The 24,580-nt window shown below is 35.0% G+C and overlaps 1 protein-coding gene across 1 annotated transcript; it reads right to left on the reverse strand.

The window, feature by feature from the left end:
• Positions 1 to 810: 810 nt before the first annotated feature.
• On the reverse strand, positions 811 to 2,476 carry LOC149547613 (uncharacterized). Its single transcript, XM_089794160.1, has 2 exons — positions 2,314 to 2,476; positions 811 to 1,826 (listed from the first exon to the last, which is right to left on the reverse strand). Exons 1-2 carry the CDS (start codon positions 2,474 to 2,476, stop codon positions 811 to 813), a joined length of 1,179 nt encoding a protein of 392 aa, XP_089650286.1.
• Between the last annotated feature and the right edge of the window lie 22,104 nt (positions 2,477 to 24,580).

The raw sequence follows: 24,580 nt of genomic DNA on the forward strand, positions 1-24,580 counted from the left end.
TTGAGAAAATACATTTCTGATCTCTCCCAGTTGACAGATTGCCCTAAGGCCTTACTATATTTGGTAAGGACTTGTTGCATACATTTTGCCTCCACCATTGAGGCATCCCCAAAGAAACAAGTGTCATCAACAAACTGAGAGTGGGTGGAGGCCTCAATTCCTTGAGTAATTAGAATGCCTTTTCCACAATCCTTGGGTCCTATTTCTAGAAATAGATTTTCCCAAAGCTTCTGCCAAGATAATAAACAAGAATGGAGATAGTAGATCTCCCTGACGAATTCCTCTGCTGGTACTAAAGAACCCCTAAAGGCTACCATTCACTAACATTGAAGCTCTGAAATTTGAGATTGTACTCTTGATCCATTTCAACCAACCTTCATCAAGAGTGAACCTCCTTAAGACTTCCATAAGAAAGCCTCTATCAACCCTATCATAAGCTTTGCAAATATCTAGTTTAAGCACCATTTTCCTTTCCTTACTTTTCCAAGATGAACGAATTGCCTCATGGACAACAATGATGTTGTCCACAACGCTTCTATTCAGGGTGAAGTTTCTTTGCTTCGGGGAAATGATAGAATCTAACAACAACTTCAACCTATTTGTAGCAATTTGTGTAATAATTTTATAAATTGTGTTACAAAGAGAAATAGGCCAGAATTCCTCATACCTGGACAGATGAGCTTTCTTTTGGATGAGAGAAATGAGTATTTTGTTCAAATCTTTCAAAATGAAACTTGCACTTCTTGACCCTTCCACAACTTCCAACAATTCGTACTTCAAAAGCTCCCAAAATTTTTGGTAGAAGAAGGCCTAGAAACCATCTAGTCCAAGAGCCTTCTCACCATCAAGCCCAAACACTACAGCTTTCAATTCATTCATCTTGATTGGTTCCAAAAGTATTTTATTGTCTTCTTTTGATATGGTGTGTGGGATTACACCCAAGATCCTCTCATGCGCCTTGCTCCTATCCACCTGATCTTCCCTCCACATATCCTCAAAAAAGACAATAACCTCCTTGTTGATGCTTTCCATATCCTCCATAAGAACTCCTTGTTGATTTTCTATGGAGAAGATATGGTTGACACGTCGTCTGGTCTTCATCAAACTATGAAAATACCTAGTGTTTCTATCCCCATCTTTAAGCCAATTCTCCCTTGACTTTTTCTTGAAGAAGATCTCCTCCTTTTTTAACACTTCTTGGTAATTATCCAATAAATCTTGCTCTATTTTGAAGTCAATGTCATCCATCCCTACACTCAAAAATTTTCTATTTAAAGCCGCAAGGTCAGCCTCAATACCTGCCCTCGCCTGAAAGATATTTTTGAAATGTGTCTTATTCCATTCCTTGAGCATGGCCTTAAGATGTCTAAACTTGGAGAAAAATTGAAAGGCCACATTTACTTCAATAGGCAAGGCACTAGCACACCAATTAAGCACTTTATCAAAGAAACCTTCCTCTCTTAACCACATCAATTCAAATTTGAATGGACACTTGATTGATATGCCATCATTCTGTATCACCATTGAGACTGGATAATGGTCAGAGACTAACAATTCCAAAATTCTTCCTTCAAAGACAATAGGTAATGTCTGCCATTCTCTTGACAATAAGATTTTGTCTAATCTTTCTGCAATATGAGAGAAACTCTTCCTTTTATTTTTCCATGTAAAATGACCACCTTTTGTAGGTACTTCATAGAGCATATTGTTTTGTACGAAAAGATGAAAGTCTTCCTGTACTAAACCCAAAGAGAGAGCTCCTCCCATTTTATCTGCCGAAGTCAAAGTGGCATTGAAATCACCTACTATCACCCTATGTAGATTGCCTAGAGAGGCACATAAAGCAAAAATCTCCCCCAAACAACCTTTTTCTCCTCCAATTTGGTGGGCCCATACACATTGATCAAAATCCCTAAGAAGTTAATAGTTAGTGAAGAGAACCTAAAAGCTTGCCAAAATCTTGCCTTCACCATGGGATCTCCCTTAAGGAGTCTTGGATTCCAGATTATACCCAATCCACTAGAAGCATTGTTCACCTCAACAAAGGAACTTGACCATTTCTGGCTAACCCCAAAAACCTTTGTTGCCTCCTCTACTTCCATCTTTGTTTCTTATATGCATACAATATCTATTTTTTCTTGATCAAGGGATTGCTTGATCAAGCATATTTTTTCAGGAGCATTGCAACCCTTAACATTCCATGTAAGGAATTTCATGGTCACCCAGGAGAGACAATGTCCCTCCCAGATATCAAGAGGGTTTGACCTCACATATTTCTTGTATCTGCTGATAAATCCAAATTGTTTTTCCTACCTTTTTTCTTCTGCAATCCTCCTGACAGATTTTTATCCTTAATTGATTTCATCTGTGAGATGGTGCGCAACTCTAAATTCCCTAGGCCTTCCTCTTCCGTCAAATCACCATCTCCTAGCCATTCCTCAACCTCAGGGATTCCTCCAAGGTAGGAAACCACCATTTTAGTGGGTGAGGAGAGAGTCTTAACCCCATCATCAACCTCGTTAACCTTTATCTCCTCTAAAAGATTATGAAAGAAGTAAGGGCAAGCCCCTCCCCCCTTCCTATTCACCCAAATTTGCTTGTTCTTCTGTCCTATTCTCCATTACCTTTGAAAAATCCTCCCGAGCATCCTTCAAAATAGACTCCCTATTGACACCCTACCCATCCAAAATAGTGTTGTTTGTACCTAGATAGTCAAGTTCTACCATATCCCCATCAACAACACCTTCCTCTGCCTGAGTTCAAGATCCATGCTAGGGTTTGAGTAGGTCTTTGTTGATACTTTAGCTCGGATAGGTTCCTCTCCTACTCTTCCTAAAGGGCTAGGGTCCATGCTTAACTCCAAAGGCCCTCTCTCCACCTGCACTTTACCTTTCTTGTTGGTGTTACATTCTTCCTTTGAGTGTCCCCAAATCTTGCAATGTTTGCATTAGTTGATGGCTTTCTTGATCTTTATCTCCTTCCACGAATAACCCTCAGCTGTTCTGATCTTAATAGCATGAGGGAGTAGAGGATGAGGTTTCCACATAATAAAAATCTTAGCATACTAGCTAAAGTCTTTCTATTCAATGGTTTGATCCGATTAAATGAAAGATCCCAATCTATCCCCTATTAATTTGAAAATATCCTTGTTCCAAGATTTATGAGGGAGATGGTACAACCTAATCTAGATCAACACTTGCTCCACCTTAGCTTGTTTAGGATTGAAGTTAGGAACCCAATCTTTAATGAAGAAGCCCACTTCTCCCATCAAGAAGGGTTTATTAAACATAACCCTAGTTTTCTCTTGCTTGGATTCCATAATGATTAAAAAGAATCTGTTAGTCAGGGTTTTGATCATCATCTACGGTCCCCAAGTATTTGTGATCCATTGTTTCATCTTGGCCAAGGGTGGCCATCCTCCCCCCCACTTCATAAGGAAATCCCTTTCTCTCAATAGAGATACTATAGTTTTCTATTCCTCTGAATCAATTCGAATGTTGATCACCTTATTGTTTACTATCTCTATGGTGTCCTTTTTAAAATAAACTACTTTTGGCTACTTGTTGACATTCCTTCTAATCCATTTCCCTGTGTCTCCTACCTGTACACTCGAAAGTGTGTCACACTCTAAACCCTTCTATCCAAACGATTCCATGAGTTTGGAATGTTCGGTGCCGGCTTAGAGCTCCCTATCCACAGAGTACAAGAGAGTATATTTCAAGAATAAGAAGGCTCTCAGATGAGCCTTAGAGATACTCTTCTTGCTAGTAAACCATGCAATGGGAGGTTCCAAAGACAAGATCCAAGAATGCAAATGTCCCAAGGAGTTCCTCAAGAATGCAATGCAACTAAAGATTAAACTAGAATAAATATGAAAAGTGCATCTATTCTAAGCATGGATAAGAGTGTTACAATACCATTATTAAGCTATGTGAGATTAAGCTACATGTAAAAATGAAAGCTAAGCTAAGCTAGAATTCCATGATGCCATGGATGAGAGAATGTAGACAAGAAATAGAAGTTCTTCACAAAGCTCCAAAGAAACCTCTTAGAAAACCTGCAGCATAACAATATTCAAAAGATGGATGGATTGAGGGGGAAAGCTCTCTCCCTTTTAAAGATGTATGGATGATAGAGATTGAGATGAAGATGGTGGATGATCAACGGTGGAATTTGAAAAGAGGAGTGATCCATGTGCACACACAAGTCAACCAATAGAATATAAGTTGACTTGTCATATAAGACAAAAGTCACAAAGTCTTTTCTTTTAATTGCAAAATAGAAAAAGGACTTTATGTGTGCACCTTAAGTGGGTTAGAAGAATGGGGTCTTTTATTTAATTAGAAGGGGACATGTTCTTTTAATCAAATAATGAACTTAGGATAGCATAGTCAAACTATAGGTTATAATCAAATAAATTGATTATTAGCAATTTGGTCTAGGTAAATGATTAAATTAATTTAGCCAAAATGTTGAAAAGGGGGCTAATAGTCTAGATGACCATTTTTAGGTGATTACATTTGCCCCTCTTTGACTAATGCGTGATCGATCTGGGAACACATTACGTCAAAGAAAATCAAAGCCAAGTAGGCGATGCTAGATATAGATATCTGATTCCAAAGAATGAAATGCAGAAATAGATAGCAAGTCCTAAATGCACAGCCTGATAGCAGTAGTACTGAACATTAGGAAGATGATGTTAGGATCCGAAAAGAATTCTAACATCTAGCAAAGTGAATAGATCGAGAGCAAGTGATAAGGTCAAACAAATGCTCCTAAGAAATAGATAGCTGTAACAATCAACAATAGAGTATTTCTGCCCCCTCGAGATCGAAATTGAAATGAGGTAAGGGGATGCAAAAACTGGCTAGACATGAGAAAATTAGAATAGAGCAATGTCCAAGATGACAGATAGATGATTAGAACCCAAGAATGACTATAAGAAACTGATAAAATGCCCCATTTTGACTAGAGTTGACCTTGAAGGATATAGCATAAAAATTAGGTCAAAATGAGTAGAAAGGTGATTTTAGACATGAAATAGTGAATTTAAGTAGATATGAAGTATGGAAATGATGAAGACATGAAGAAATGAAGATGCCCTAGTGATGATTCAGAGATTAGACCTCAAAAGGTCAGCTAACTACTTAGAAGAAAGTAGAATTTTAAAAGACAATTTTGACCATCAAGATGAACTCAAATTTGGATTTCGATCCTGAAAATGAATCTAGGACGTCAAAATTATTTAAGAGGTCAAAACTTTATATAATGTGATGACAAGATAGAAAAGAGATGAAGCGAAAGATTAAGAAGGTGAAAAGACATGAACAAGAAGAAAGTAAAGAAATATATGAAAGGAGTTAGCTGATATGTCCACAAAAAGATGAAGAAAGAGAGCTCTCCCCATATGCAAGAATGCAAGACTAAGCTAGAAAATGAACCTAAAATGCAAGATAATATGCAAAGTGGTTTACCAGCAAGAAGCGCATAACATTTAGACTCTTAATTTCATCATTGAGCATTTATTAGGGACATCATGAGATCATACAACCATCACTAGTATAACTATGAGGATATGAATATGATCAATATTAGATAGGTATGTGGAAATCCAATCTAAGCATCAGAGACATGTAAGTCAAGATAACTACACGATTAGATTCCCTAAGTTTAATTTAGCAAGATTACACCTATATCAAGGCATAAGCACTAGGATAAACCCTGAGTGCGGTCTTGCAAAACAGTCAAGGATGATACATTTGTAAGTCAACGTGTTGAATAGGACCAGCATAAATGCTTACAACACTATAGAAAAACAAAAGTATACCCACAAGCAGAAATCAAGAAAATATGTCCCATGCCCCCAGTCTTCTAGTCAATGACATCCTCGAAAGACTATTAGGGAGGGAACACATGGCAAAGAAATCATCATAGACAGCACACAAAGTAGATAAAGATCAGCATAGCTCAGTCATTTAAGTGTTAAAGTGGGTGTGTGCAAGTCACTTGACCATTTCTTCAAGACTTGATTCTGATAGTGAGAAATATCGTGACATCGGAGACCGTAGGTAAACTATCTGTAAAGTGTTGAAAAACACTTGATGTCAAAGTGGGGGAAGTGTTGAGAAACACTATTTTGTGAGTTGTCAAAGAAACCCTAATGCACAAGAATACCTCAATAGGCTAAGTAGCTATGCCCCCAAGATGAGGACAAGAAACAATTCCAAGCTAGGAAATGTGTAGCGAAGTGGATGATTGAGATTGATAGACATAGGTGCAAGGGTTTCAAGTAGTGCCTATTTCTAGGTTTTCACCACTTGATAGATTTTCTCAGGATTTTTTTCAATTTTTTTTGTATTTTTGTATTTTTGATTTTTTTGGTGATACATCAAAGCACCTATTGCTAGGTTTTCACTGAGATGATCATTTTTTTAGGACATTTTCTAATTTTTTTGTATTTTTTTTAGCATCATATATGATTTTTTGGATTTTTTAGAAGATTTTAGAGATCACTAGTTCTCAAGTGAGATCACATCATTTTCTCCTAATGTCTAGCAAGGTATAGGACACGATGGAGAAACAAGCCAGTGGATAAGCAAAGATGGATGAAAAAGGAGTATGAAGCAAGTGAAAGTGATCCTCAAGGACTGACTCCTCAAGAGTACCCAAGCTAGGGAAAGAGGTGAAATAGTCATATGAAGCATATTTTGGATAAGCAATGGAAGTAATGAGAAAGATAGCATGTAGGATAAGCAATGAAGCCAACAAGTGAGATATCATGAAGTGTGTAGTCCAAAAGAGTAGCCATGTCAAGAGACCTATGAGAACCATGTTTCATTTATTATGATCAAGATCAAGGGGTCAACTAGATAGGATAGCGATGGGATAGAGCAATAAAAATAAAGCTCAAGATGGAGGCTATGAGGGAATGAGAAAGCACAAATAGAGAATCTCATGGATAAGATAGCCAATATGCAAAGATAGCTCAACATTGATAAGATAGCCAATATGCAAAGATAGCTCAACATTGTCAAGATCAAAGAGAGAAGAGGGGATAGATGGATGATGGAAGAATTTAGCATGATGCTTGTTTGCCAGGTTTTCATCATGGTACTTATCCAAAGTGCCACAAGATGTAGTTTTCACCATAGGATAAATTTATTCCTCTTTACTTTTGCTACCAAGGTGCCACAAAAAGTGGTTTTCACCAAGGCACATTTTCTTTTTTTTTTTCTTTTTTCTATTTTTTTTTTAATTTTAAAATTTTTAGAAAGAGCTCAAGCTTTTTGAATGTAGATAGTGCTCCTATAGGAAAGATAAGTCATGATAAGACAAGACCATAGAAAGGTATGCTCAAAGATGTTGATAGGGTGATGAAAGAGAAATGGTAGTAGGAAGAATATATTGAGGATAATAGTTCATGTATAGAAAGTTAGTGTAAGCTTTAGAGGATTTCATGAGGGTAGTTGAAATATTGTACAAGATCAACATTGACACACACCTTGAAGGGTATTGGAAGGATGGAGGAATCATGGATGAAGTAGCTTGAGGTTTAGATGTATGAGGTGGTAGAAGAAATTTGGAAAAAAGTTGAGTGGAAAGCTTTGGAATATTTTTAGAAAGATTTTTGAAAGAAGATGGAATGGAAGCCTTTGGAAGCTTGAATGTCAACTTTGAAGTATTTTCAATATTCAAGTCTTCTAAAAGAGACTTGGGAATCCTTATAGCTTTAGATTTTCCTTTGGATACTTCAAAACACATTTCTTCAATAATGGGTTTAGGAACCCATATTTTCTTTGATTTAGCTTTTTTAATAGTGGACCTTTCGAGTCTCTTGAATTTTTTTCCTTCCTTAGCTTTCACATGTCTATTAGATGGGACATAATGATCTTCATTTTTCAATGGATTCTTATGTTTATTCTCACTTCCAAAGGACTTGGAATTTGTGGATGAATAAGGATGATATGACTAGTTTAGATGGATAGATGGGTGATAATTCATCAAGGATGAGCGTCTTTGTTGATCTTGAGGTATGACAAGAGAGCTAGGAGTGGAAAATGTAGGATATGACGGAACATAAGGTCCCAATATGGATGGAAGGTTTGAATGCTTTAGCTTAGATGGATAAGGACCAAGGATAGATTTAGAATATGCAAAGGGATAGTGGGAAGGGATATCAACATCTTTAGAGTGAGCAACATGGTCAAAGCCATCAATAGACTCATGAGTACCTTTCATAGGAACAACATTTTTAATAGAAGCACTTGAAGCTTGAGCACAATTTTGAAGTGGATGTGGAGAAGTAGAACATGAGGGGATGCTTTGATCTTGACAAGTAGCTTTGGATAGCCTAGGAAGAGAACTTTTCTCATAATTTTCAGTAAGCTCAAGGGAGATAATGGAAGTGGTATCTTCATCATACTTTGGGGATGGAAAAGACATAAGATATGGAGGGGAAAAATCTTGAAAGAGATGAAAGGGTGCTTGATCTTGATCTTTCTTGACATTTATAGATTTTTCTTTTTGAGAGTCCTCTTGACATGGAGCCACTTCTAAGGACAAGGGAGAATGAAGAGTGAATGGAGTAGTTCTTGGATTAGGTATAGTAGTGCATGAAGGTTGAGGATGTTTAGGATTAGTAGCATGGAAAAGGTTTGCAGCCAAGTGAAGGTTAGCTTGAGTTTCTTTTAGAGATAGCCCTTGAGCATACACATAGTCAATGTGGAAAGCATTAGATTCTTTATTTGATGGAGGCAAGTTGGAAAGCTTTGAAGTGTTGGGAGATGCATGAGTGTTGGAAGAAGTGGAAGATGTAATAGAGCTGCTACTAGACATAAGTTCATTAATGTAATCTTGCTCAAGAAAAGTATCCTCATCGCATGAATCATTAGAGGTATCAATAATTCCATTATCAATAAGATCTTGGATTTTATGTTTTAGCTCAATGCAATCTGAAGTACTATGCTCATTATGTTGATGATAAGCACAATAGATATCCAAGAATGGGTTTCCATATGAGCTAGACTTTGGTGACATGATGATCTTATTCCTAAGAAGTTTTTGCAAAATGTCATCATAAGAATCTTCCAAGGGAGAAAAAGTTCTATCAAAATATGTCTAGGATCTTCTTGTTGTTTCTCAAGTGAATAGCATGCGTTCATGTCTTCATCATTATCTTCATCAAAGATAGGTCCATCATGAAATTTTGGCATAGCCTCAAGTGCTTTTTCTCTACAAAGGTCTTTAGATCTAGAAGATGAAGACATTTGATGTCTTGAAGTAGAGCATGTAGACCTAAAAGAAGAGGATGACCTCAAAGAAGGTGACTCACATGCATGTAAAGACCTTAAGGAAAATTCATTTAATGATGCAATATTCTCCTCTAATCTTTTCTCAAGTTTAGACTTCATTTCCATCATGCACTTAGAGAGACGAAGGTAAGAAAGATCATTTGTCTCTTCTAGTTCTTTGTATTGTGCATATAGATCTTGAAACTCTTTAGTGACATGGAGGATATCATGATTATCTATATTTGGTTGAAGTTTGGTAGCACAAGGTTTAGATCCCATAGTTTTAGATGCAAAGACAAGCATAAAAGAGCCTAGAAGATAACTTGATGTTGAAACTATAGGAGGTAGAGTGTTCACTTGCCAAGATAGTAGAGAGAGATGAAAGTGACTTGTCAAACAATATGTCCAAGAAACTTACGACATGGATGACTCAAGTCAATAGCTAGGCAAGATGCCCAAATAGCCAAATAGATAGAGCAAGCGGGGTGACAAGTGAACAACTTTCCCAACCCAAGAGTGTTGTCAAGAAATCAAGGTAACCATTTCAGCAAAAATATAACTAGCAAGTGGACATAGACCATGAAGATAGAAATACCAAGAGTACTAAGACCAAAGAGCCACTTTAAGCATGTTCAAGAACTAGAGACATAGAAAATCAAAGTCAAATGATGAGACTCCCCTTAGCAAGCAACACAAGAAAATGTTTGCATTTGATGTTTTGACTTGGTTGACAAAGTTTGACAATAGTTGATAGCATAGCAAGTTTGATGTTCAAAAACAATTTCTTTCCAAGCAAGATAGTGACACATGGAGTATTCTTCAAACAATCAAGCAAGGGACAAAGCAACCTTGCATGATACACACATATGTGAGGTCTTAAAAGAAATCCCTAGAACTATCGTCATGTGTATGTTCAAAAGATTTTCACTGGTATACCACATTTGAGAATACATCAAGCAATATCTACCTAAAAGACATGGTTCATTACTCAACAACTTGGCCCACGCTTGATGCTCCTTCGCCTCACACCAAGTGGTTGCCCACAAGAGATATTGGCTTTGTCATGAAAATGCCATAAGCATAACCAAAGGAACACAAATGGTGAGTGTAAAGTCTTGGGGTGATCCGGGTAGTTAACTAGGATCGATCCTTGCACCAAGAAGTTGAGCGGCTAAAAAGGTAGTTACTAACTTAGGGTGTTTAGATAGGGCTTCCATTCATAGTGTTCCTCTTCCTCCCAATTACGGGACACCTCACCTTGTGATGAGTAACCAATTTTGCGATCACAAGAGTACTTTAAGCATTCTTGCCTAGTGATTTCCTTATGGTCAAAATCCCATAAGCAATCACACTAGGTGAAGACAAACACTATGTCTAACAAGGTTTTGTGTCCTTGATAGACTTGATTTTATAGTGGGTTGGAAGAGCTGGGTAATTTTCTTGTCCCCACTTGGGTCGTTCCTCTCAGGTTGTCCAAGAGCAGGCCCTCTAAAGGATTCTAAACTGCACAAAGAGTGGATCAACTTTTAGAAGTCAAAATTTCTGATTCACCACAAGGGTGAAGAGCATACTCTCCTATTCCAATTGTTTTCTCCCAAACACACCAAGAAGATTCAGTTGCTTCTTACTTTTGAAACCAAATGGTAAGTCAAGATTTCTGATTCACCACAAGGGTGAAGAGCATACTCTCCTATCACCAAAAGATCTCAATTGTAAGTTTTAATGTGCCTAAAAATAAACAATTAGTATATGCCACACATGAAAACAAAAAAGCAAGAAATTTTGGGTTTTTGTACTTTGGGCAGCCCTGCAAACAATGTTAGTAGCCCTTGCGCATTTAAAGCTTTGACATGCGTTCTTTTTATGCAATGTTTCAATTTTTTTCATAAGGATGGCAACCTGTAATTACAACTTGTTAGCACCAAAATTTAGTATGAAATAACATAAAAATTTGCAATAAAAAGTGGTGAGTTGCCTCAAAAATCCAATTTATCTTCCAACCAAGTGCATGCAAAGAAAGTGCAAGTTAATCACAAATACTCTCATTTTTACTCTTTGATTTTGACCTAGTCAACAAGATTGGACTTGTTTGCTATGATTTCAGATCCAAAAAGAGAAATTCAAAGAATAGAACTCTGCTAAAAATCAGAGAGCTTTCCAAAAATGTAAGAAATTCAAAAAAATCTCTTCATTTGCGCTCTAAAGATCAATTTTGTCAAAACAAGACAAATTTATCAAATTGAGTTTTTGATCCTTAATACGACCTCAAAATTCAAAACAAAAAGAAAGAACCCCCATTATAATTGAAAACTCTTTCTGAAAATGTAAGGTTTTTTGAAAAATTCACTGATTTGTGATCAGAAACGATTTTTTATAAAAAAAAAGAAAAACTCATAACTCTCGAAAATCACGTCAAAATGCTCTAAAAATCGGACTGAGACATTTTGAGCACATACCCAACTTGCAAAAAAAATTTCAGTAACAAACTCTAAGCGGTTTAAAAGATATGATCAAATCTTTAAACCAACTAAGTTTTTGGCCTTCAAACCAATCTACTTATGGGTTGGCCTTAAAACCAAAGTGATAATTCTACAAAAGCATTTGATTAGATCCAATATGCTGCTGTAAAAAATTAGAGATGAAAAATAAAAGCAAATGGAGCTAGAAACTTGATTCAAGCCCCACGGTGGGCACCAAAAATGTACACTCGAAAGTGTGTCACACTCTAAACCCTTCTATCCAAACGATTCCATGAGTTTGGAATGTTCGGTGCCGGCTTAGAGCTCCCTATCTACGGAGTGCAAGAGAGTATATTTCAAGAATAAGAAGGCTCTCAAATGAGCCTTAGAGATACTCTTCTTGCTAGTAAACCATGCAATGGGAGGTTCCAAAGACAAGATGCAAGAATGCAAATGTCCCAAGGAGTTCCTCAAGAATGCAATGCAACTAAAGATTAAACTAGAATAAATATGAAAAGGGAAACTATTCTAAGCATGGATGAGAGTGTTACAATACCATTATTAAGCTATGTGAGATTAAGCTACATGTAAAAATGAAAGTTAAGCTAAGCTAGAATGCCATGATGCCATGGATGAGAGAATGTAGACAAAAAATAGAAGTTCTTCACAAAGCTCCAAAGAAACCTCTTAGAAAACCTGCAGCATAACAATATTCAAAAGATGGATGGATTGAGGGGGAAAGCTCTCTCCCTTTTAAAGATGTATGGACGGTAGAGATTGAGATGAAGATGGTGGATGATCAACAATGGAATTTGAAAAGAGGAGTGATCCATGTGCACACACAAGTCAACCAATAGAATATAAGTTGACTTGTCATATAAGACAAAAGTCACAAAGCCTTTTCTTTTAATTGCAAAATAGAAAAAGGACTTTATGTGTGCACCTTAAGTGGGTTAGAAGAATGGGGTCTTTTATTTAATTAGAAGGGGACATGTTCTTTTAATCAAATAATGAACTTAGGATAGCATAGTCAAACTATAGGTTATAATCAAATAAATTGATTATTAGCAATTTGGTCTAGGTAAATGATTAAATTAATTTAGCCAAAATGTTGAAAAGGGGGCTAATAGTCTAGATGCCCATTTTTAGGTGATTACACTACCGTCCTGGCCTTGGGGGGGGGAAAGTTCCCTTTGATGGATGGGACCCTTGTTTGTGTTCCTTTGCTCATCTCTTTGGATCTCCCTACGCCCTTTACATTTTTCAGACTGAAACCTGGGTGGTCTCCATGGAAACCTGAACCCATTTCGTCGATCTCTGTCCTGTTGCAACTAGTACCTTCTGCTGACATCTTGGAACCTTGGTTTCGACCACCTCTCCGCCATCTCCTACACTAAAAATTTATTTAAGTAATGATTAAAATTTGTATAAGTAGTAGTCACAAACTTTTGTGCTTGCAACGATGAGCTGATAGGTGTTTACTTTAATTAATTAATTTTTTTTTGTAATAAATCAAATAAATAATATTTATTTATTTAATTTATTTTATACTAATAAATTATCATCTAAAAAATATTTGCATCAAAATCTATTATGAAAAACTAATAAGAAAATAATATCAGAAAACAACATGTATAAAGTGGAGCAAAAAAAAAATTGAAATAATTATAAACAGTAAAAACTAAATTAAGGGAAGTCCTGGTGCTTCACCTCTGTGAGCATCACTTAGATCCAATGAATGCTAAGTGTTCTATTTATTATCACGAGAGATGGATTCTTGTAAATCACTACTCATTAAACATGAGTCAATGAGTTTGACTAAAAAACTACATAGTTAAACCCTAATAACAATATCACAATTTAACTTGTTGTGGAAAAATATCTTAAAAAATAATATGAGAAATATAAAAAAATATAGTAAAAAAATAGGAACTCCCACAAATATCCTATTGGCTAAACTAAAAATTAATATTTAAAGTAAAAAAACTAAAACTTCAATCAATTTAAAAAATTAAAATTAAATAAGAAGAAAGAAAAATATGAGTTAAAAGTGGAGATAACAACTAATCAATTTTCTAAATAAATAGAAAAAAATAAGATTTAAAAGTATATATAAATTAATTTATAAATTAAATACAAGAGTTAAAAATGGAGATAAATAAATAAATAAATAAGAAAAATAACAAGAATTAATAGTGTAGATAATAGCTAGTTAAATTAAATAAATAGGAAAAAAAAAGGATTTAAAGTTGGAGTGAGATAAAATTGGTCAGAAAATAGTTAACGGCAAGGGTTTATAGTTTTCCAGTCAAAGGTTGACAATTTTTTGGCCAAAAAAGTAATTTTATAGCAACAAAGTTCCCACATATAGCCTATCAGCTAAAATATAAAATAAATCCTAGAACAAATATAACTATTATATAAATCTATCATATTCAATTAATCAAGCACTAAAATTATTCTAAACTATTTTTTTAACTAGCTAATATAAAATTAATCCGAACTATTTTTTTTATAACTATCAAATATTTTAAGTGAATTCTAAGTTATTATAATTATAATCTATTTTCACAAAACTATTAAAATACTAAACACAATTTTTTCTTCATAAATGAATTATATAATTTAAATAAAATAAACCCTAGAACAACTATAATTAGTATATAAAGCTATCATATTCAATTTAATCAAACACTAAAATTATTCTAAACATTTTTTTTAATTAACTAATATTTTATTAAATATAAAATCAATCCAAACTATTTTTTTAATAACTAACTAATATTTTAAGTGAATTCTAAGTTATTATAATTATAATCTATTTTCACAAAACTATTAAAATACTAAACACATTTTTTTCTTCACAAATGAATTACATAACTTAAAAAATAGGGAATTCACCCCTCTTAATTAATTCCAAAAGTTTTTGATTGACTAGAAACATCATTCTATGTAAATCAAGTGGGAGAGAATAAAATAGCAAACACAGAGACAATTTCATGGGAAAACATAACTCATACATAACAGTCTTTGTAACAAATGCCTAGAGAAGCCAAATCAATAAATGAAAAAAAAAAAAAACATAGTTATGTGCTTTCCCAAACAAACTCAAAATTTTTATCACATTATTGATGGAGTATAATCAAATTTGAAGCTGGGTTTGGGTTTGATTAATTTTGGGGCTTATCTTTACTATATGGACATTTGGCCTTTACCTAGGGCAATCACCATCAGAATTTATCCCCATTCCAAGGAAAACTGCAGAATGCTATTGATTTATTTTTTAATGATCGTATTATTATTTCCTTAGTATTAGCTCAATGCATCCCAATAAGTCCTATATCTTAAGGTGGAGGAAGATTGAGATAAAAAAGCAAGGAAGAAACTTTGTTGGTTCACCTCCTTTTAATTTTCTTATTTTGTATTTACAAAAATCAGTATAAATCCTAAGAAATTGCTGAGGACCAATTAGAAAATCCTAATTAGTATATGGTAATTGATTTCTTAAATCAAACCTTACAATCATTAGAGTGACGTTTGTTTGTTTGGCATAAATTAATATCGATAGGGGAAAGGGGAACATTAGCTTTGATAATATACATACTAGTAGTAATATATGTATTGTTAGCACATAATAATGATAATTACTTATTTAATGTATTGAAGATATATTGTTTTTGAAATTGAAAGCAACAATAAATGGATGCTGACATGAATAACAAAGAGTTGCAGAACAACTAAAAGTCGAGAAAATTCGAAATTAACCAACCCCCCTTTTCAATTTCAAAAAGCCCCCACTAGAGTGTCCCAACTATGATAAAGCAAATTATGAACATTCTACATCATCAAAATACAAGCAATATAGTAAATGTGAGTCCATAAAAACACCATTAACATGACCCTCATGGGTCAGATGCTGAAACAATAAGTATAATAAAAGCTAAAGCTTAAACTAAAGGGGAAACTAATTCCCCTTGTTATTCTCCCTCCCCTTGGGTTTATCCAATAGCAGCTAGAGCCAATCATCCACCAAGAACCTGTATAGTGAACCCATAGTGTCCACTTTGAGTGCAGAAGTCATACCCTCTTTCTTTGCATGCAGAAGGTGAAGGGTGGAGGTCATTTAATGCATCATGATTAAAAGAACCCTCATGGGTTAGGTGCTGAAACAATAAGTATAACAAAAACTAAATGGGGAGCTAATTCCCTTGTTATTCTCCCTCCCCTCAGGTTTATCCAGTAGCAGCTAGAACCAATCATCCCCAAAGAACCTATACAGTAAACTCGTAGTGTCCACTTTGACCATAGACGTCAGGTCCTCTTTCTCTACATGCAGAAGGTGAAGGGTGGAGGTTGTTTAATGCATCACCATTAATAGAACCCTCATAGGTTGGGTGCTAAAAAAATAAGTATAACAAAAACTAAAGCTTAATCTAAAGGGGGAACTAATTCCTCTTGTTATTCCCTCCCCCCCCCCCACTTGGGTTTAATTAGTAGCAGCTGGAGCCAATCATCTACCAAGAACCTATACAAAGAACCTATAGTGTCCACTCCAATCGTAGAAGTCAGGCCCTCTTTCTTTGCATGCAAAACATGAAGGTTGGAGGCTGTTTAATGCATCACCTTGACAAAAAACCTAGTGACCTCATCAAACCACTGTTCCAGAATCTCATGCCTTTCCTCCAACCGTTTAAGGCTTTCATAAGTGACCACCCAAATCTTCATTTTGAACACTAGTCAAGGCCCGTGGAGTATCCCTCTCAAGGGCCTGATCACCTTTTTCAGTAGGATGGTAGGGGGAGGTGAGAGTCTCCCCCTTCTCACCACCTAACATATCACAAATATTATTCTTGTGAGTATCTAAGACATGAGATGGGAGGAGGCTCAACTGACTACTAGCATCACCCTTATCCTCGCTAACAATTTCTTCTTCATCTTCTCTAACATATTTCCTCTTGGACCTCCTTCTCTTCTATTTTTGTGTGGTGGTTTGTGCTTACCACTATCAGTGGATTTGAAACTAGGGGGCTTTCAAGTTTAGGTCCAAGCACAACATTGACCCTCATCTTCTTATTCTTTAGGGATCACCTCCTTTGACCTTCAATTTCAACATCGAAGTCCACAACCTGGATATCCTTCTCCATTTTGATTTTCTTTAGGAGGGTGGGTTTTAGGGGATTGGATTCCATAGTGGACAACACCTCAGTAGAGATTTGCAAGGTAGAAGTAGAGAGTGTCAGATTAGGAAGAGCTACTTGAACATTTATAGGCTGGATGAGGCAAAGGTTCTTATGAAAATCAAACAATTTATACATAAGGGCTTGGTGAAGGATAGTGTAGGGTTTCCCTTTTTTAATCATCTCCCTAACCCTAAAGATCCTACCTTTCATAGAATGCAAAAGATATGAGGTAACTATTTCAAAAATGAATCTATATGGGGAAATGGTAATAGTAGAAAATATGAAATCTACCCTCAAGCATGAGATATCACATAATAACATAGCATACCTCCTTTTAGGGATCTAGAAGCTCCATATTCAAAAACCCACCACGATCATGCATAGTGCCTTCTTGAGGTTGGAAAAATTGATTGAGACTCATTTCATTAGCTACATGGATTTCCAATTAACACACTACCTAGGCAATAGTTTAGAGTTTTCGACCTTGGAGATCAGATCATTAATTTACCAATTATCTAAAATAATACATTCCAAAGGTGACAAGGGTGAGAGCCAGGGATCCACCATTTCCAATGAGGGATAAACTCTTGTAAAGTGTTAGTAATCATTTGGGGAGTAATAAAAGGGGGGAGGGGGGAGATTTATCCCAAGAAATCTTATTAGTTTTTTCCTTCCATAACTAGCAGTAGACATGCGAGGGATTCAATTTCCAAAGTAATCTTATAAGCAGACAATAAACAAGAATCTCCCATCCATGAACAAACTGTTAGAGATTGTCATGACAAACTCACTGAACACCAAATTTAAGTAGAATGCCCAACCACACTTCCCTAGCATAAGGACCAAGATATATTGTATGGAACCTTGGAATATGTATTTTATTTTGTATTGAATTGGTGTTTAGATATTAAACTCATGGGATGGTGTGTTAGTTATTGTAAATAAAAATGAAAATCCATGATGATTTTTGTAGCTATTTTAAATTTGCTTACTATTTATTAAGGGAAAAGTATTTTAGACACACACACACACACAACTTACACTTGTTAATAGTTATTTTCTTTTGTTGAATTAATTATTTACAATTTTAAAACTTTTTAATATGTTTTTTAGGGATAGCTATGTTGGTAGTCTTAGATAATGCATAGGAGAAGCTTAGTGTTAAGGATAGAGAAATTTAGAATATTTAGAGTAAAAGTAATTGAAAGATGTATTTTATGTGATTTTTGTCTTTGTTTATGTTATAGGTTTTTGTAAGTGGGTAATTGTTATGTGAGATTTAATCACTATTTTAATTAAAATTCTAAACTATTAGAAAAATTTAAGTATGTAGGATCTTCTTAAAAATAATATTTTGATTATTAAGATTTTGATGGCTGCCACCTATTAAATGCCTTTTCCCTCTTTTCTACATTTTTAATTTATTTTAAATTTTTTTGTTCTAATTTTCATCACTTTCTCCTCCACATTTTTTTTTGAAAAACAAACAAAAACAAAAAATTATTTCCCTCTTTATTTTTTGATGCAAGATGCTCCTGCATCAAACTCCCCAGGTAGATAGAAAAGTGTGTACCACACTTTGACACCAAAAGAAATATCTGCAACCATCTTCATCTTCACCAAAGGCTTCCACTCCCACAGAGGTAAGAAAACCAACATGCAAATCATCCACATCTGCATCACTCTATCAAATGCCATAATCTCAACCATCCAATTAGCATGCTCATTCTCAGGAAAAAAAAAGACCATAATGCTTCATCAACAAACCCTTATCCACATTAGCAACTAGTGAATCCACACCAGTAGCAACAAAATCCTTAGCAATATATGCCAAACTCACAACACCAACAATCTCATTGCTCACAACAAGATGCTTTGCAACAAACAACTCACCACCAACAACAACCAGACCATCCATGATTAAGTACTCTGCAATCTCCATGTTAAACTCAACCAACTGATCATGAAAACAAGTCTTCATACCATCATCAAAAAGGTTAGGAATATCCTTAGCAACAACCTCTAGTTACTTTGTAGGTTTTGTATCAGGCTCCACAAACTGACCAACAAAACCAAACTCTTCCACCTCGACCTTGTGATGCCATCTTCTCTCTCAAATAAGTATTCTAACTAGCTAGACAACTCTCTTCTAGATCAATAGACTCTAGCTCCACAAACATCTACAAAATTCCTTCTTCACCTTGTCCTTAACTCAATCAACCAAACTAGCTTCAAATCGAGTAGATGGCTCAAAAGATCTCCTCTCCACCACCTCACAGAGATTCACAATCATCTCAGGGTCCAATCCTCTCAGAGCCATCTTCCATTTTTTTGCAAACCCTTTGTAATAAATCACTAATAGATTAATCTTCTCAAAAAAGATCAACCTTCCATCTTCAGAACTATAGATCCATCTTAATGTCCTCCCAAGGTCCTGATGCAAACTTTGGCACTTAGTTTACACACTCAGGAACAATGTTCACTATGATACCACTTGATGCAATACAAAGAAGGAGAATCCCCAAAGGAGATGTCCTAGCCCCCAAAAATTAACCACACAATGGAAGAATAAATAATAACATAGATAATTAAATCCAAAATAATCCCAGTTCTCATAAGATTCACATCTAACATGCTTGGCTATAAGGCCTTCTGGGTTATGACCAAATACATAAGCAATTGCAATAGTAATTCTACAAGATCCCTCAAGATCCAATCCCAAATCTAGCTAGTCTAGATCCATACTCTGGTAGAAACCTCCAAGGATGATCTCAACTTGTGCTCGCAAGCCCACCAAGCAATCTCCTTGTTTTCCAAGTTGCAACTACTAGCTCTTCAAAGTTCACTCCTCCTCCACATCCTCTTCTCCAAGATGTATGATAATCACAATCCTATTGTAAACTGCCTCACATTCAATGCTTTGTCCATAGACTTAGGAAAAACTCTCTCTTTAGCTACTCTCCACACTCACTCCTCCTTTGAATGAATAATGACATGTCAAGACCCTCTACTTATACCAAACCAAGCCACAAGTCACCCACCAACAAGTTACATTAAATAAACCCTCAAGCCACAAGTTAACTTAGCAAGTTACATTAAATAAATGCTCTAGCCACAAGTTACATTTAATATGCCACCTATTAAATGCCTTTTCCCTCTTTTCTCCATTTTTTTAATTTTAATTTTTTCTTCTTCTAATTTTGTCACTTTCTCTCTCCTCCACATTTTTTTTATTTTTTATAATAAACAATTTTTTAAAAAATTTCTACTTTCATTTTATGCTCTTGCATCACATCTAGGAATGGAGAAATGAGAAATGAAAACTCAAAAAACAAACCAACAAGCTATCACTATGGAAAACTTGGTCATACTACAAATATCTACTAAAGAAAACTTGGTATGTAAAATTCTAAACCTAAATTTATTGGTTACTATTTTTACTAGAAGAAACAAGAACATCAAATACATGAGTGTAGGTCAAGACTAAGCAATACACCTACTACACCTAGATTTGAAGGATACTGATATAACTGTTACAAATATGGACATAGAGAATTTGAATGCAGATCAAAGACAAAACCCTACTATCCAAATTAGAGGAAGAATAATTATATACCTAACAACACATATTCCAACTATCACAAGTTTGGACATCAAAGCAAGGATTGCAACACTCAATTACATTCAAAAAATTAGACAAAGGACAAAGCCAAAGGGAAAGTGGAGATTGAGCAAGTGAGGAATGAAATGAACCAAAAATGGAAAAAGAAAACAAAAGATGGAAATAGTGGAGCTAATGGAGTTGAGGTCACCTAATCCAATGGAGAAGGTTATCATGTCATCTATAGCTAAGCAAGAAATGTATGTATGGAACTGTATACTTAATTGATTTATCATACGTCAATTCCTTATAGAAAATGTGCCAAAAGTTCATATCTGCATATAGAATATGTATAAGAACATATTTGTGAAAGGTTTTCGAGTATCAACAAAATTGTCTATATTGACTGAGCATTGCAACATAGACCAAGAACTCCAATAGAGACCAAATGATATGATAGAGATCAAAAGTTATGCAAGAGATTGAGCTATTATGCTTATATCAACTGAGACATCTGACTTCCACTCAACAAAGTAAACAATAGTAATGGAGACCCCAATTGATCAAAAGGAACTTATATAACAAATTTTGAAGACATTATTTCATATCTTGCATCCATATTTTCAAAGAACTCAGAGTGATTTAGCAACTCAAGAAATCAATAGATATTTTAGAGCGATTCAATCAAGAAGTTTGAATGAGAAAAGAACATGAACGAACTTCTGAGTATCTACAGAAGGAAGAACATCAAACCCTAGTTATGATCATGGTAGCTTTATCAACTACTAGAATTAGCCAAGAGGTTAGTGAGATTCAACTAGAGTGAAGAGTGATGTTTGTCATCCACCTAAATTTTGTGCTAAACCAGAGATTACTATAAAAGGAGACTCAATGAGTGCATTGTCCTCCATATCACCTAAAGTCATTATGATTCATGATGTTAGAAGCTATTACATGTAAAAAAAATGGAGATGTTAGAGATTACAAAATTAGGGAAGCTTATGAGAAGCTATGTAATGAAGGAATTTCAAAGGACAAGTTATAGATTATTGAGAGGAAAGTGTTAACTTGTGCCCTAAAATTTTTGAGGAATTTAAGAATTGAATGGATTAATGTTATTTTGAGTAGAATTAATGATGTACTAGTACAGATTTGACTAGTAGAGATCACAAAGAAGATGATACATAGGGTTATAGGTTATCCAACCCTAGATAAAAATAAGACCATGCAATGTTTGAGTTGAGAAGAAATTGAGGTGAATATAGGAGCTAAGTGGAACGGACGTAGTCTGTCCATCTCTGATCCACTCATAAAATATTTAGTGAGAGTCATTGCTCACAAATTCTATCATTCAAGCAGATTGAATAGTGTCCCATGTATGGCTGTGGACTAAGTGTGGAAAATTGTGATGAAATATCATGATTATGATCTTGATGTAGCACAAAACCTTCAAATTAATAACTTAGAAAATACTAACATAACACTGATTCTCAGAATACGAGACTCTTCATTAAACTTCTTCAACTCTACTATGCTTCTACGAAGAATTAAAGCACCTACTTATTACAAATTCAAAAATTACCAGATTTGGCAATTTTTTTGGGATAAACAAATTTTTTCATATTTGGTAATTTTCAAAACCCACCCTATGAATCTCAATTTTTTCCAAGAAAAGACCCCAACTAATGCAAGATGAATTGCCAACTAATCTACGAAATCAAGAATATGATTTTGGATTTATTACAAAAGTAACTTTCTAAAAAATTGGAAAAAAAATTAAAAAAAACCAATTTTAGAGGTCAAGATGAAATTTTAGGCTCTTGAAAAAGTGTTGAAACAACCACCTATTAAGCTGAGCTCTATTGGCAATCCAAATAACTCCTTCTCATGCAACTGCTTGTAAAATTTGAGCCAAAACCCATATCCGAGTCAAAAGTTATGAATCCCAAAAGTTGATGCATTAGATCTTGCCGAGCTATAGAAGTTATAACTAGAAAAAAAAATTTGTCAATAAGAAAGGCGAAGAATTCAATGTGTAAGTATGGTTCCCTAATTTTTTGTACTTTGTTTTATATCCATATGTATTTTCCTAGTATAGGTAATGTTGTATAGGAACAAGACAAACCAGTGACAAGGCAAATAAACGAGTTTATTACTCAATTGCGAGACAACTTTGAAAATGCAATGAATGCTTATTTTGATGAATTCAAGAAAAGGATGAAAAGGAGAATGATAATTCTAGAAGAATTGGTTACAAAATATTACAGTGACATATGTTTTCTTATGGACATAGACAACACATGATTTGTACAAGCAGTTAAGCTGAGGAAAGCTTGGTTACAAAGCTTTGAATATGAGATAGATAGTGATGTTGTAAGTACAAACATTGATGCACTACTAAAGGAAGAAATATATGTCAAGGCTGAAACTTTTGCAAGATATGACGAAGCCAAATCAAGGATAACTATGAACATCAAGATAGCTTCCAAGGAGAAGAAAAGGAAGAAAATGATTGAAGACCTAGAATCTAAATGGGGCACCCTAGGCAAAGGAAAAGGGATATTTTAAATAACACAAGGTCTTGGTGAAGATATAGAACAAGATAGTGGTGACAAGGAAGATGAAGAAGAAGAAGATAACAAGGGAAAAGCTCTAGTTGTTGTCATGCCACTAAGCAAGAAGGCTCAAAGAATAAAGAAGAAATTGACACTAACACCTCCACCACCAAATAATTCAGGGACTAGGGCAACTGCTAGCACCGAGTAGCTTGCAAAGTAGAGAGTAGAGGAGTCTACCAAGCCCAATGCACCAAAAACTAGAAGAAGGAGATTGGTTAGAGGACCACCTAGTAGGCAGGCTAAGACAATTGATGAGGTATGCTTAGATCTAAAAAGATCAACACAAATGTTACACTCCTTCATTTCCTACCATTACTTGTACACACACACACACACACACACACACACACACACACACACACACACACACACACACACACACACACACACACACACACACACATTCATATATATTATATTTTGTTAGTTGGTGAAGTATGTGTGTAAAGGTATTGGGAATCAACTCCACTTGGCTACATAGGTTAGAGTGTACCTCAAATCATGAAATCAGTTGTTGTTAAAAGGGAGATAGAACCATGATCTACATAGGAATGAACTAGACCTATACTTCATGATTAGGGTGTTATCTACCATTTGGGGGATCTTAGGGGATTCTTAGATATTTCATTTCATAACATCATGAAGAGTGCATGGTTCTTCTACTCATCATACACTTATCTAAATACAAGGAATATGCAATGGTATGGTAGAACTTAATTCAACCTTTGAAATAATACAGTATATTCACATATCACTTTATTTCTCCTAGAGATACCCTCTACCCTCTTACATAGCTTTTCATATCATGGTACATATAGAAATGACTTGTACTTTCTTCAATATTTTATATTATAATGTCACATAGATTTCTTTTAATGAAATGCCACAAATAGACTTCAATAATCCATCTTTAAGAGCTGCTCAACAAGGATCCATATGGAGACATTCATGAAAACTCAAATAGTACCTCAAAATATTTTTCCACCCAACCACATGGAGCCATAAATGGTCCACTCCCCCAAGATAGGAGATAAGACCATAATCCACATACATTCTAAGGTAATCTAAGGCTTATACCCCAAAATTAAAGTGCGAGTGTAATGTAAAGCCACACAAAGAAAAATCACAAAGAAAATAAACAACAAGAGGTGAAAAAATGTGTGAAAGGTTTGATCACACGAGGTGAGTATCATTGTATCTTACTATATGTTGGAATCCAATAGTTAGGTTTAAGACCATCCTTCCACATAGAATGTATTTTCCTTGAGTACTCCAATGGCGATAGGCACAATCAAGTAATGTTGAGATACCTATAGTTTATGTAGTGAGTCCCTACTCTAAGTACTCCAACATAACTTCCACAATTATGTTTTTCAATGTGAATAGCTATGCCCAAACCCATAGTTAATTTTTATTATGTTACCACTTATTT

This window comes from Cupressus sempervirens, chromosome 7 (assembly GCF_028749045.1).
Source record: "Cupressus sempervirens isolate cs-2001-9-10 chromosome 7, ASM2874904v1, whole genome shotgun sequence".
Lineage (NCBI taxonomy): Eukaryota > Viridiplantae > Streptophyta > Pinopsida > Cupressales > Cupressaceae > Cupressus > Cupressus sempervirens.